The following is a 12,355-nucleotide window of genomic DNA, read 5'->3' on the forward strand; positions in this document are numbered from 1 at the left end:
ATCGCAGTCCTTGAGTCGGAACCTTCGGAATCAGCAAGCAACGTTCTCAATGTTGCATGAAAGACCACCGCATGGCCAAGTCAAGCTGTAAGAGACGCATCTTTGTATTGCATGTCAGTTTAGAGTAATGTAAGCACTAAACTCAAACACAACACCAAGCGTATCTGAAAAAAATCGTCTGATTTATCGGAAAGTCCTGTCGTTCTCGAACGACACATTCGCGTTCACACGGGAGTCGTCGGCACGATGAGAAGCCGAGGACTTCGGCCCCGGACGCACCCCCTGCACCTGGACCGTGGTGCAATTCGGAGAAGGGGACCCACTTGGGGTAAGGAGACTCACATCTCCGCATCCGAATGAGGCAGCTGGGTATTTGAAAGTCCGTGTTAGCATCCCTGCGAGGGATTGGGGAAATTGCACCATGTGGAGGACCGCGGCGGCGGGGAATCGTGCTGTTCTGGCAAATAGACGAGCCGACTTGGTCACGGGGTAAAGCCGTGTCACGAATGACCTCGTGACTTATTCCTGCGTCTTTTTGGTGCGACGGTGAGAGGTATGTATGAGGAAACCGTTGAGATCCAGTAATACGTCACGATGGATCGGGCGTTGAGTCTCGCTGAGGGTATGTGGCCGCGATTGCTCAGAGTCTGAAGCCTTGCTAACTTGCTGCAGTGCAGAAGCATCAGACCGTCGACGACTGCTGGATTGCATTGCACGGCAAGGTGTATGATGTGAGAACATGAATTAAAAAATATTTCTAAACTTTTGGCCGGCAGCGAGATTGTTGACTTGGTTCTGGCAGATCACCGCGTTCCTCGCAATCCACCCTGGCGGCAAGGCAATTCTCCTAAAGAACGCCGGCAAAGATGCGTCTGACGCTTTTGATTCGTTCCATCCCGTTGAGATCATCGATGAGTATCTCAAAAAAGATCAGGTTATGGGAAGTTTTACAGTGGAACAGATGGAGAAGCTTTCAGACAGCGAAGGCTCTTCCAATGATCCGCCAGAATCCACATCTCAGGGGCTCGACGCAGCAGTCCCTCCAGTATCACAAATTCTCAGCATATCAGAGATGGAGCACTATGCGATGAAAAAGCTGAGTCCAAAGGCCATCTCGTACTACGCTTCCGGCACCGACGACGAAGTGACGAAAGTAGGAAACGGCACCATCTTTAGGTCCATCCTGCTCAGGCCGCGTGTGTTTGTCGACTGCACGCGGTGCTCATTATCAACCACAATTCTCGGCAACAAAGTCGGCATGCCAATCTACGTGTCTCCTGCCGCCATGGCAAAACTTGCGCATCCGGTGGGAGAAGCAGGTATCGCAGCAGCCTGCTCGAAATTCCAGGCGCTCCAGATCATCAGCAAGAACGCCTCAATGTCCCCCTCGGCGATCGTCAAAGCCGGCCCAGACGCGATCTTTGCCTGGCAGCTGTACGTTCTGAAAGACATCGAGGCAACCGAGAGGACGCTGGCCCAGATCCGCGCAATCCCGCAGATCAAGTTCATCGTGCTCACCCTCGACGCGCCCTTCCCCGGGAAACGAGAGGCCGACGAACGGTTCAAGATGGCCGAGGTCGCCGGGGGAGCACCACCTCAGGTCTGGGGCACAGAGTCGGGGCTGACGTGGAAGAAGACCTTGGCATGGCTCAGCAAGCACACATCAATCCCGATTGTTTTGAAAGGGATCCAGACGCACGAAGATGCGTATGCGGCTACGCTGTTCCCGAGCGTCAAAGGCATCATCATCTCCAACCACGGCGGACGTGCGCTGGACACCACGATGACGCCGATTCAAGTACTGCTGGAAATTCGCAAGTTTTGTCCGCAGGTGCTTGACAAGATCGATGTTTTAATCGATGGAGGTGTCAAGAGAGGAACGGATGTTGTCAAGGCTCTGGCTCTGGGGGCTAAGGGTGTTGGAATTGGCCGAGCCGCGCTTTATAGCTTGGCTGTTGGAGGCCAGGCGGGAGTTGAGAGGGCATTGCAAAGTGAGTTCCCTTCTTAAACAAGTACTTTCTTTATGAAAGATACTGACAAAGAGTTGTGCAGTTCTTGCAGATGAAACAGTCACTGCAATGAGGTTGCTCGGGGTAGAGCGTGTTGATCAACTTAATCCAAGACATGTGAGTTGTATTTCTGTTGAGTTTGAAAGTAACACACTAACACTGGGACTCTCAGATCAACACAGATGGATTACAGGCACAGCTATTCGGCGGAAGTTCTGGCCTCGAGGAGGTAGAAAGAGAATTGAGGCCTAAGCTGTGAAGGATGTTCGAAAAGAAGACTCTCAAACTTATAGTCATAATTTGTATGTAGAAACTGGATTACTCAACTGGTACCTGCAAGATAAAGAAATCAAACAAATGATGCATGTCGCCATATCGCAACAGATGCAAGGTGAATAAGGGCTGGAGGCCTGCATATACGACCTCAGCAACAACAGGCCAAGTTCTCAGAAAATCATACCAAACAACTCGCCACTTTGGAGGCTCAAGTTCCACATGCTCTCAATGGAGCTTACATGGATGGCAAAGGCCCATATCCACAGATGCATGGTTGGCTCACCACCCAGAAAACGGCTAGTCTAGACTGAAACCAAGTGGTGCGATAGATCATAGCCCCGTAGTTCCCCTCAAGCAGAGCGAGGATTTATAAACCCGTGTGGGACTGAGTCGCACGCACACCGGAGAGTCTCCGGGGATGCAAATCTGGGGCCCCAACTTCTTACAGGGAGCCAGCTGGGGGCGGAAATGGCCGGAGATGGATCCAAACACCTGGGCCTATTTAGAGGAGTCGCGTCCCAATTTTTGAAGCACCCATGCGCGAGTGTCGAGGGCAAATGCGCTCGATTTCAACGTTCATTACCTGGCTCCACGTCCTCGGAAAGTGTCTCTGTTTTCTTCCGTTATCAAAGTCATTTGGCGGATTGAAGAACGGCGGTCGATCTTGTAGCTGCGCATGATGGACCGAGATCGGGCAAAGGACGACCCTGTCCTCAAGCACATTGACGATGCGGACACGGGCGCCGACACATACGCGGCCATCATGGCGACGCAAAAGCCTGATCCTCGGGGACCTGGGTACATGAAGCTGTATCTTCTTGCCTCAATGGTGTTCCTTTGTTCAACCATGAACGGTGTGTGCAGCTGCATAGGATTCAAGCCTACACTACTGACAATCTTCCCAAGGGTTTGATAGTTCTCTTATGGGCTCCATCAACGCGTTACCCAACTACACCGCGTATTTCGGATTGCCTTCCAATGGCAACACAAGCACCGGCATAGTCTTTGCTATTTTTCAGGTACGATTGGTGATGTTTTTCCAGCACGTACGCGGTCTGACGCTTGATCGTAGGTCGGCCAAATGTGCGGCGCGCTCTTCATCTGGATGGCAGACTGGTACGGCAGAACCTGGCACATCTTCTTTGGCTGCTTAGGAGTCTGCATTGGAACCATCGTGACTTCCTTAGCCACCAATCTTCCCATGTTCATCGGCGGTCGGTTCATCTTGTCTTTCGCAGCAACCTGCGCCCATACCTCAGCGCCTCTGTATCTGGTCGAGATCTCCCCTGCCGCGTACCGAGGTACGATCGCGGGCATGTACAACACCTTCTACAACGTGGTACGTCGACCCTCCACGAGGGATGGTAGTCAAAAGATAGTTGACCCTAATGTACGAAATGACAGGGCTCGATCTTGGCGACGTCAGCAGTCTACGCATGCCACTTGCACCTTGGCGACAAGGGGGACTTGGATTGGCGAATTCCGCTTTGGCTGCAGATGGTCTGTCCCGGACTTGTCTGTCTCCTGATCAAGTTCTTCCCAGAGTCTCCGCGTTGGTGAGTTAGGCTATCTCAACCGTCTTCTGCACCCCACCTTTTACAGCTGTTTTTCTAACATGGACAGGCTTGTTGCGAAGGATCGCCATGATGAAGCTAAGAACATCATCGCGACCTACCACACCAATGGCGATCTCGACCACCCTCTCGTCGACTTGCAAATGAAAGAGATGATCAACTCAGTTGACCCAGCACACGTTCCATCATGGAGGGACCTTTTCGATCTGAGAGTGCTTGTCGAGACTCGCTCCAGCCGGTACCGACTGATGCTCAACGTTGCGTTCTCATGGTTTGGACAGTTCAGCGGAAACAACATCAGTAAGCCCATGAGCCTTATCCTTGAATATTATCAAAGCTGATCTTTGGCCTCTTTTAGTCTCGTATTATCTTCCCATCATGCTTTCCGGCGTGGGTATTACCGATACCAACACAAAACTGATTTTGAACATCGTGTACTCTGTCATTGGATGGGTCTTCTCCACCGCCGGATCTCGGTTGCATGACGTTGTTGGCCGCCGCAAGATGCTTATCACCACCACGGCAGGCATGACCGTCTGTTTGGCCATTGTTGCTGGCTGCTCCGCCGGCTACACCGACTATGGCAACACAACTGCATCCACCGTCAGCATCGTTTTCATTTTCGTCTTCGGCGCCGTCTTCTCCGCGGGTTTCACGCCCATGCAGCCCATCTACCCGGCTGAAGTGGTCAGCAACAAGATGCGAGCCAAGGCAATGGGCACATTCAAGCTAACGGCTGGCGCTGCCGGGTTTCTCAACACGTTTGTTGGGCCGATTGCTCTCTCCAGCGTGAGTCTTCCTACACCTTTCATGATTGGGGGTAATCGAGTGAGGTGCTGACGTATCTGCATAGATTGGGTATTGGTTCTACGTCTTCTTTGTGGCGTGGGATAGTTTTGAAATCGCCTTCATGTACTTCTTCTTCGTCGAAACTAAAGGCTTCACGCTGGAAGAGTTGGACGAGATCTTTGAAGCTAAGAATCCAAGGGATGCATCTCTGGAGGCGAAGAAGCGGCAGACACAGATCATGAGAGAAGGGGCAGGGCCCGCTTAGGCTTTAGAAAAGAACCCATGGGGAAAGCGATTGCACAAAAGCAATAGAAAGTCTCGGTGAAGTGATTTGCTTCCAAGTCTTAATAAGATTATCAGAGTTCTATTCATAGTAGCAATCGGAAGCCGTGGAAAGACACTCTCAATCATTTAGAGAACATATCTGAAGTCAGGGTTCTCCAGATCGGTCTTGTCATGCATTCCGAGTCTGACTCCGTCCACACGCTGAGCTCCATCGACTCCTCCATACTTCTTGTCCCGCCGCCTGTTCTCCCACGTCATGTAAAGCCTCAGAACAACAGCCGTCAAAAGAGCCGCACAGAAGCATACCAAGATGATGGCGATTGCCAGGACATACTTCGGGGCGTCCTGGCTACGGAAGAAGAACGGTCCAGCGATGTTTCCGGCGGCGAAGACCATGAGAAGCAGAGTGTTGGTGAAGGCACGCTTCGTGTGCCCCGCGATATTCTGTCCGACGATCGTGAGAATGAATGGCCACTGCAGACAAATTAGCACAGTCCTTCTTCTGTCAACACCAAGCTGACTTACCGTCACTGCGTAAGAGTTGATCAGCCAGTAAGCCACCACACGGCCATATTTATTCGCTCCCGTGTCCATAGTTCCATAGACCGCAGCAATACCAGCAATTGCGGGAAGAAGTGGAACGATCATGCCCCAAGTTCGCAAGTTTCCGTACTTGATGGAAATCGTGCCCCATACGATCATGCTACCAGCACTAACCACGGATGACGGAAGACCTATCAAGAGAGTCCTGAAAGAGTCGAAACCGAAGCCCGAAATGACCAGACTTCCGAACGATGTTAGACCGCCGTTGGGAAGCTGAGTGAAGAGAACGAACGCCAAGATGAGCCATGTCTTGACGTCAATCAGGGCGTGCCACATCTGGTAGTACTTCCACTCATAGCCCTTGATACCGGTCATATTCTGGGCCACGCGCTGGACGGCGATGACTTGCTCCTCATGAGTAAGGAACCGTGCTTTGTTGGGCGTTTCGGGCATGAACAGGAGCCAGAGGACTCCGACGATAATACTGAGGATTCCGAGGACGAGGAAGATGTACATCCACGGTTTGAGAGCTGTGTTTGTGATGTGACCAAGGCCGTAAGATAGCAAGCTGCAGACGATGGAGAAGGCACCCTGCATGGCGGCCCACAGCATAGTCCGGAGAACTTGCTCCTTTCTGGTGTACCAGATGGAGGTGTACAAGACGAATCCAGGGGTGACCACACTTTCCGTGACGCCGAGGAGGAAACGTACCACCATGAGTCCGGCGAAGTTTTTCAAACCGAGATGCCTGCCCGTCTCATTAGATGATGTGCATGATGAGGCCAACTGGAGTGAAGAGAACGAAAATGATACGCAACAAGGTTCAGACCGTCACTTACGCAAGCATCAAGATTCCCCAAGCAATGACTGCGCCAGACAGAATCTGGACAGTCTTGCAACGCTGCAGCAAGTAGTTGGCAGGATACTGGGCAGCAAGATAGCCGCTGGTGAAGACGTCAGCTGCGGCTCCTCTAGCAACCTGGACTTTCGAGGAACTCACAAGTAGAACATGGAACTGGCCCACGAGTATTCGTCACCAACAAGCCCAAGATCCTTTCTGAAGTTGAAAAGAACTGCCCATCCCATGGCGACTTTGTCGACGTAGTTGAGGCCATAGAGTGCGCACATGAGCACCAGCAGATGCATGTCGATCTTGCGTCGTACTGCATCGGCAACATCCTGCGGTATCGACTGCGAGATGCCCTCTTCGAAGATTTCGTAACCCTCGTCGGCCTTCTGGTCCTTCACAACACCCTTCTCCTCCAGAACGGAGTCCCGTGCCTCTGGGGCCGCCTCGATATTGTCCTTCATCGTTGCTGGTGGCCGTGTCGGCAAGAGGATTGTTCTGGTGCAGAGTCGTGCGCTTTTTTTTTTTTGCTGCTTGTGATCGAAAACTGGTTCACATATTCAATGGTTCTCCTTTCTCCCCAAACAAGGATCCCGGCAGTAGATATGCGGCATCATTCGAGTTCCATTTGCACTCGGATCATAGGTGCCGAACTGCGTATCAATTGTGGTGCCGTGTGCGGAGATAAACTGCAGACTCCGTCAATTAGAGTCAGCATTTTGGCGGTGCTTATCTTGTGGCAACTGGGGATTTAATCCTTCTTCCGGGTTATCGGAGCCGGTCCGACGACGTCGGCAGATTCGCATACAGTCTCGCTTGATAAGACTGCGCTCAATCACAGCTAGACTGTGTTGACGGAAACCCACCCCGATCTGCATACAATTAAATAACCTGTTACAAGATCAAAGCTAATAGTACTTACGGCGTGGACCTTCCATGACTGAATGTTTGAGTCCCACATCGACATCCGGGGGCCTAGGCTAGCTGACACCTTCATTGGACAGTAGAGAGGGATTGACTCTAAGATCCTACAGACTTGTGTTTTCCCTGATAAGAGCATCGTCAGTAGAGTCGCGCTAGCCAACCCCAGGTCCGGGGTTGTTAGAGTTATCCTCGGGGAACCACAGCGATCTGCGGTGGATTCGGCGGTTACCGATATCCGGCTTATCGCGGCGATTCGTAATGCGCAAACATCATCGAATTTTACAGTTCATACGAACAGAAAGACAGCAGCTCGAAGCTTTGGACGAAAGTCTGTTGACTAACTATTGCTGGTTGATTAGCAAAAGTGCAACCTGTTGCAACACCACGACACCTACGGCAGCATCAAGAATTACGACGGAATACCAAGATGCAAGTACCGGAGATCGACCAAGAGCATTGTCTGGATCTTCTTTCCAGGCTCATCCAGATCAAGAGTTACTCTCAGACTGATGGAGAACTGGAGGCAACAAGATTCATGGCCGACCAGATGAAAAGCATCGGCCTGGAAGCAGATGTCTTTGCTTTCGACGAAGGCCGGAGACAAAATGCTGTTGGAATTTGGAAAGGAAAAGGAGTTGCTGGAGGTTCACAAACACCCAAGACCTTACTTTTCAATGGTCATCTGGACACGAACCCTGTCTCTGAAGGATGGACGGTGGACCCCTGGGAGGGCAAAATCGACGAAGAATTCATTTACGGCATTGGAGTCAGCAACATGAAGTCAGGCTGTGCGGCCTACTTTTGTGCCGTTGAAGCGCTTCTTCAAAGCGGATGGCGACCAAAAGGCGACGTGGTCTTGACCTATGTTGTGGGAGAGCTCCAAGGAGGCGTCGGTACTATGGCTCTGATTGATCAAGGTCGGGTACAAGGGGCTGACTACTTCGTCAACTGTGAGCCTTCAGACATCAAAGCTGTGACCATGCATGCAGAAGCATTGGTCTTTGAGATCGAAATCATCGGGGTTACGCGGCACATGTCCGCGAAAGAGGAGGCTTCTGACGCCATTCTGGCTGGATGCGAGCTGATCTTGCAAATGGACAAGATGAAGTTCCGCGGGGCAAAGAGCAGCGAGCATGAGAAATGCAACCGGTGTTCAGTGGGCGTTGTTCATGGTGCTCTTGGCAAGGACTTGGTTGAATGGCGGCCGGCTCAAGTTGCGGACGTTTGCAGGCTCGCCGGGAGCGCGAGATATGCTCCCGGTCAAACCCAAGACGGCGTAATGACTGACATCCGGGAACTGGTCGACAAGATAATTGAGAGATATCCCGGGATGTCGGCGACGGTAAGCCAAAGATTTGAGCCGACGATGCCTGCGTTCGAGGTTTCACCCGAGTCACGCATTGTGACATCTTTGAATAAGGCTTACTTACCGTGAAATTCGGAATCAAGAGCAACCAACTGGTGTTCTTGCGCCGACTTGTTTCTACGGGTCTGACGCCGGGCATCTCTTCAAAACTCTGGGTATGGAGGGGATAGTCTGTGGTCCCGGAGGGAAGTACAACACCCGGCCAGACGAAAAGGTCGACATTGTGGACTATATTGATTGTGTCAAAATATTCATGCGTTTGATCGTAGATATATGTGGCTAAAACGTACAAATGAACCAAAACAATTTCCGATCTTCGTCTCATTATGTATACATTTTAAGCTGTCTCAAGTCACCGGAACACCTGTTTCTCTTATCTTTGACTGGGTCTCCGAGGTCCCCGCGTTTGGTGGGGCAGGAATAGACTGCTACAAGTAGATCCCTTACATATAGAGCTGACTCTGGACGACCTTCGAACGTCGCGTTTCCCCATGCGGGGATTTATCGATTCTCATAACGTGAACACCCACCATGGAGATCAAGGTGACTCAACAAGAGGCAGAACAGCTAATGCTGGAGACACCTACAACAGCCAACCTGCGTCATTGGTCCAAAGAATACAGCGCGGAACCCCATCTCGCCGGCGATCTGGCCCACGCCACACGCATCCGAGATCTTTGGAGATCATACGGCATTCCCACGGAACTGGAACAATACGATGTGCTTCAAAACTTTCCCGTGTCACAAAGCCTGCAACTCCTCGACTCCGACCGAGAAGTAGCATTCGAAGCTTCATTGACAGAAGACGAGGTTCCTGAAGACCCCACGTCATCACCTAAGAATGGTCTCCCGGCATTCCACGGCTTCAGCGCCAATGGCGAGGCCTGCGCCGAGCTAGTTTACGCAAACTTTGGCGAGTTGAGAGACTTTGAGCTTCTTGAGTCAAAGGGGATCTCAGTCAAGGGGAAGATTGTCATCTGCAAGTACGCCAAAGTCTTCAGAGGCTTGAAGGTTCGGGCGGCAGAGCAGTACGGTGCTGCTGCTGTTGTATTGTACAACGATCCACAAGAAGACGGGAAGTACACCGAGGCCAATGGTTACAAGCCTTTCCCACATGGACCAGCCAGACACCCCAAGTCTATTCAGAGAGGAAGCGTCGACTTTTTCTCGATAGCTGTCGGAGACCCTACGACCCCTGGGTACCCAAGCTTGCCTGGAACTAACGTCGAACGCCAAGATCCTGGACACGCAACCCCGAAGATACCATCTCTTCCGATATCCTATGCCGACGCTGTTCCATTCTTGAAAGCCCTGAATGGACAGGGTTTGAGTCCCTTTTCCATGGCCGGCGAAGGGAGTGATTGGAAAGGTTGCCTTACTGACGTAAAATACTTCACGGGACCAAGCAAAGTCCAAGTCGCATTAGCCAACCATGGTAAGGGTCCTTTCCTGTCTGAGATGGTCAACCCTAAATCCATCCCACTTGAAGTGCATCTGCGTTGACCCCGACCCTTAATGATGCTTCTAGCAAGTTTTCAATGCATACCTTAATAACTGAAGACGCAAGAGTTGCTAATGCTGATTGATGTTGGGTAGGAACTTACAAATACGCTCCGATCTACAATGTCATAGGAACGATTCGAGGACTGACGGACGAAAGTATTGTTCTTGGAAATCACCACGATTCCTGGTGTTGCGGTGCCATTGACCCTGTCAGCGGAACAGCTGCTATGAATGAGGTCGCCCGCGCTTTGGGAGAGCTGTGCCAGAGAGGTTGGAGACCATATCGCAAGATGTAAGTGTTCAAAAAATTGGAATGATATTTGACTACTTCTGCTGAATCTGACAGCTAATATGAACGTAGAATACTGGCAAATTGGGATAATGAAGAGTACGGCTTGGTGGGTTCCACCGAATGGGGTGAGCATCACCAGGAAGAACTGAGCAAGAATTGCGTAGCTTGTAAGTCTAGCAATCTGTTGTCCCTTGAAGCCATGACTGACTCCTGTTCAGACCTCAACGTCGACGAGGCTACAAATGGCGGCCAAGTACTCGGAGTCACTGGTAGCCCCCTTTTGGCCAGTGTCCTTAGGGATGTTACCCAATTGATCCGGTCGCCAATCCACGAAGGCAAGACTGTCTACGATGACTGGCTTGGTGATCAACGTCGGACCGACCCTGGGCGTCCGACCCCAGTGCTTGACCTCATGGGAACCGGGAGCGATTACACAGTCTTCTTCAACCATCTTGGCATTCCCTCTGTTGATCTTCTGTTCAATCGCCAGGGCCAAGGAGTTTATCCTTATCACTCCAACTATGACAGCTTCTACTGGGTTGAGAAGTTTGGTGACGTGGGCTTCAAGAAGCATCGTGCCATGGCTCAGCTGTGGGGACTTCTGACTGTTCGGCTCGCTGGTACTGGAAGCATCATATTTGAGGCTGTGGAGTATCCCAAGGTTCTTGCGCATCACTCAAAACAGCTGAAGACCAAATACGGCAGTTTCCTTGACCTCTCGGCCCTTGACGGAGCGATCAGTCGATTTCATGCTGCAGCTCTCGAAGTGGACGCGAGATCGAACACCAAAGCTTCTCCAACGAGCTTGCAACCCGAAAGCGGTGTAAATACAAAGTACCTCAATCTCGACCGTCATTTCTTACTGCCGAAAGGCGAAGGCTTGCCAGGGAGAGAGTGGTATCGACACATGGCAAGTACCATTCTTACTAGATTAAATAGCAGGTCGCTGACAATTTATCAGATCTTTGCTCCTGGACTTTGGTATGGATACGATGGAGTTATCTTTCCCGGGATCGTGGAATGCATGGAGGCGGAAGACACGAAAGGTGTGACCGAGTGGATCGCGAAGATCGTTGAAGCCATCGAGAAAGTAACAAGGCTTCTCCTGATTAACACTGGAGTATGAAAATGTTCATAATATCATTTTGTGAAGAATTCTTTTGTGAATTTTTATATAACTACAGGGAATATAAGGACCTTTTTTTCCTCTACCCTAACCTAAGCTAATTTTCTTAACTACTATATCCTTAGATAAAGGTAATAATAGCGATTAGTTCTTAGAACTATTTACTATACTTCTTATTAAATATCCTATTAATCTCCCTCGTATTATTCTTATTTTTTAGGTTTTTAGTAATCTTTTTAAATCTCTATTTAATTTAATAAAGAGTTTAATTCTAAAAGTTTTCTAAGAACTTAATATATATTATAAAAAAGTATAGAGATATTATATTATTATTCTTAGCTATAAAGATATAATTAAGCTATTATTAAATATATAGTAAATTAATTTTTTTTAAATATTTAATATTACTAATAATAAAAACTATATTAATTAAGTAAGAAGTATATATTAAATTTATCTTAGAGAACTTTAAATATAAGCTATAATATAATAAAGAGCTATTTCTACTAGCTTAGCTAAGTAGCTTAAAAATCCCCTTTATATACCCTATAAGTTAGCTATAGAGGTTATACTATAACTCTCTATATATTTCCCTATTAGAGTTATATAGTAGTTAATAAGGTGCGCCTCTAGGCGGCAAACTACGAAGAAGAAAACTTAGAAGGGAAGAAAGATGTTCATAATATTACGCATTCCGGTACGGTGTCATACTAACCTAATTTGACTTTCATGACGGACATCAAACCACGATATCCTTTCCAGTGCAAACCAACCAATGCGCCGCCACTTCTCTCCCTGTTTGACTAACATCAAACCTTCCC

At 49.6% G+C, this 12,355-nt stretch overlaps 5 protein-coding genes across 5 annotated transcripts; 4 read left to right on the forward strand and 1 right to left on the reverse strand.

Moving 5' to 3' along the window:
- Positions 1-594: 594 nt before the first annotated feature.
- Positions 595-2,268, forward strand: CGCS363_v004436 (Cytochrome b2; the record flags this gene model as incomplete). The annotated part of the gene is made up of 5 exons (XM_036636285.1): positions 595-622; positions 673-731; positions 803-1,991; positions 2,053-2,126; positions 2,182-2,268. The coding sequence occupies 5 exons, from the start codon at positions 595-597 to the stop codon at positions 2,266-2,268; spliced, it is 1,437 nt and encodes a 478-aa protein (XP_036497897.1).
- Positions 2,269-2,964: 696 nt separating this feature from the next.
- On the forward strand, positions 2,965-4,913 carry CGCS363_v004437 (Lactose permease; the record flags this gene model as incomplete). The annotated part of the gene is made up of 7 exons (XM_036636286.1): positions 2,965-3,139; positions 3,192-3,304; positions 3,358-3,624; positions 3,690-3,841; positions 3,909-4,159; positions 4,218-4,648; positions 4,713-4,913. The coding sequence occupies 7 exons, from the start codon at positions 2,965-2,967 to the stop codon at positions 4,911-4,913; spliced, it is 1,590 nt and encodes a 529-aa protein (XP_036497895.1).
- Positions 4,914-5,059: 146 nt separating this feature from the next.
- DAL5 (Allantoate permease) lies at positions 5,060-6,787 on the reverse strand (the record flags this gene model as incomplete). The annotated part of the gene is made up of 4 exons (XM_036636287.1): positions 5,060-5,407; positions 5,459-6,224; positions 6,316-6,420; positions 6,477-6,787. 4 exons carry the CDS (start codon positions 6,785-6,787, stop codon positions 5,060-5,062), a joined length of 1,530 nt encoding a protein of 509 aa, XP_036497920.1.
- An 887-nt stretch (positions 6,788-7,674) lies between these two features.
- On the forward strand, positions 7,675-8,682 carry yodQ (putative metallohydrolase YodQ; the record flags this gene model as incomplete). The annotated part of the gene is made up of 1 exon (XM_036636288.1): positions 7,675-8,682. The coding sequence occupies one exon, from the start codon at positions 7,675-7,677 to the stop codon at positions 8,680-8,682; it is 1,008 nt and encodes a 335-aa protein (XP_036497919.1).
- Positions 8,683-9,144: 462 nt separating this feature from the next.
- On the forward strand, positions 9,145-11,534 carry CGCS363_v004440 (putative glutamate carboxypeptidase; the record flags this gene model as incomplete). Its single annotated transcript, XM_036636289.1, has 5 exons — positions 9,145-9,937; positions 10,210-10,408; positions 10,478-10,575; positions 10,627-11,231; positions 11,370-11,534. 5 exons carry the CDS (start codon positions 9,145-9,147, stop codon positions 11,532-11,534), a joined length of 1,860 nt encoding a protein of 619 aa, XP_036497521.1.
- Between the last annotated feature and the right edge of the window lie 821 nt (positions 11,535-12,355).

Source organism: Colletotrichum siamense (assembly GCF_013390195.1).
Source record: "Colletotrichum siamense strain Cg363 chromosome Unknown KSG_Cg363_contig03, whole genome shotgun sequence".
In the NCBI taxonomy this organism is placed as follows: Eukaryota; Fungi; Ascomycota; class Sordariomycetes; order Glomerellales; family Glomerellaceae; genus Colletotrichum; species Colletotrichum siamense.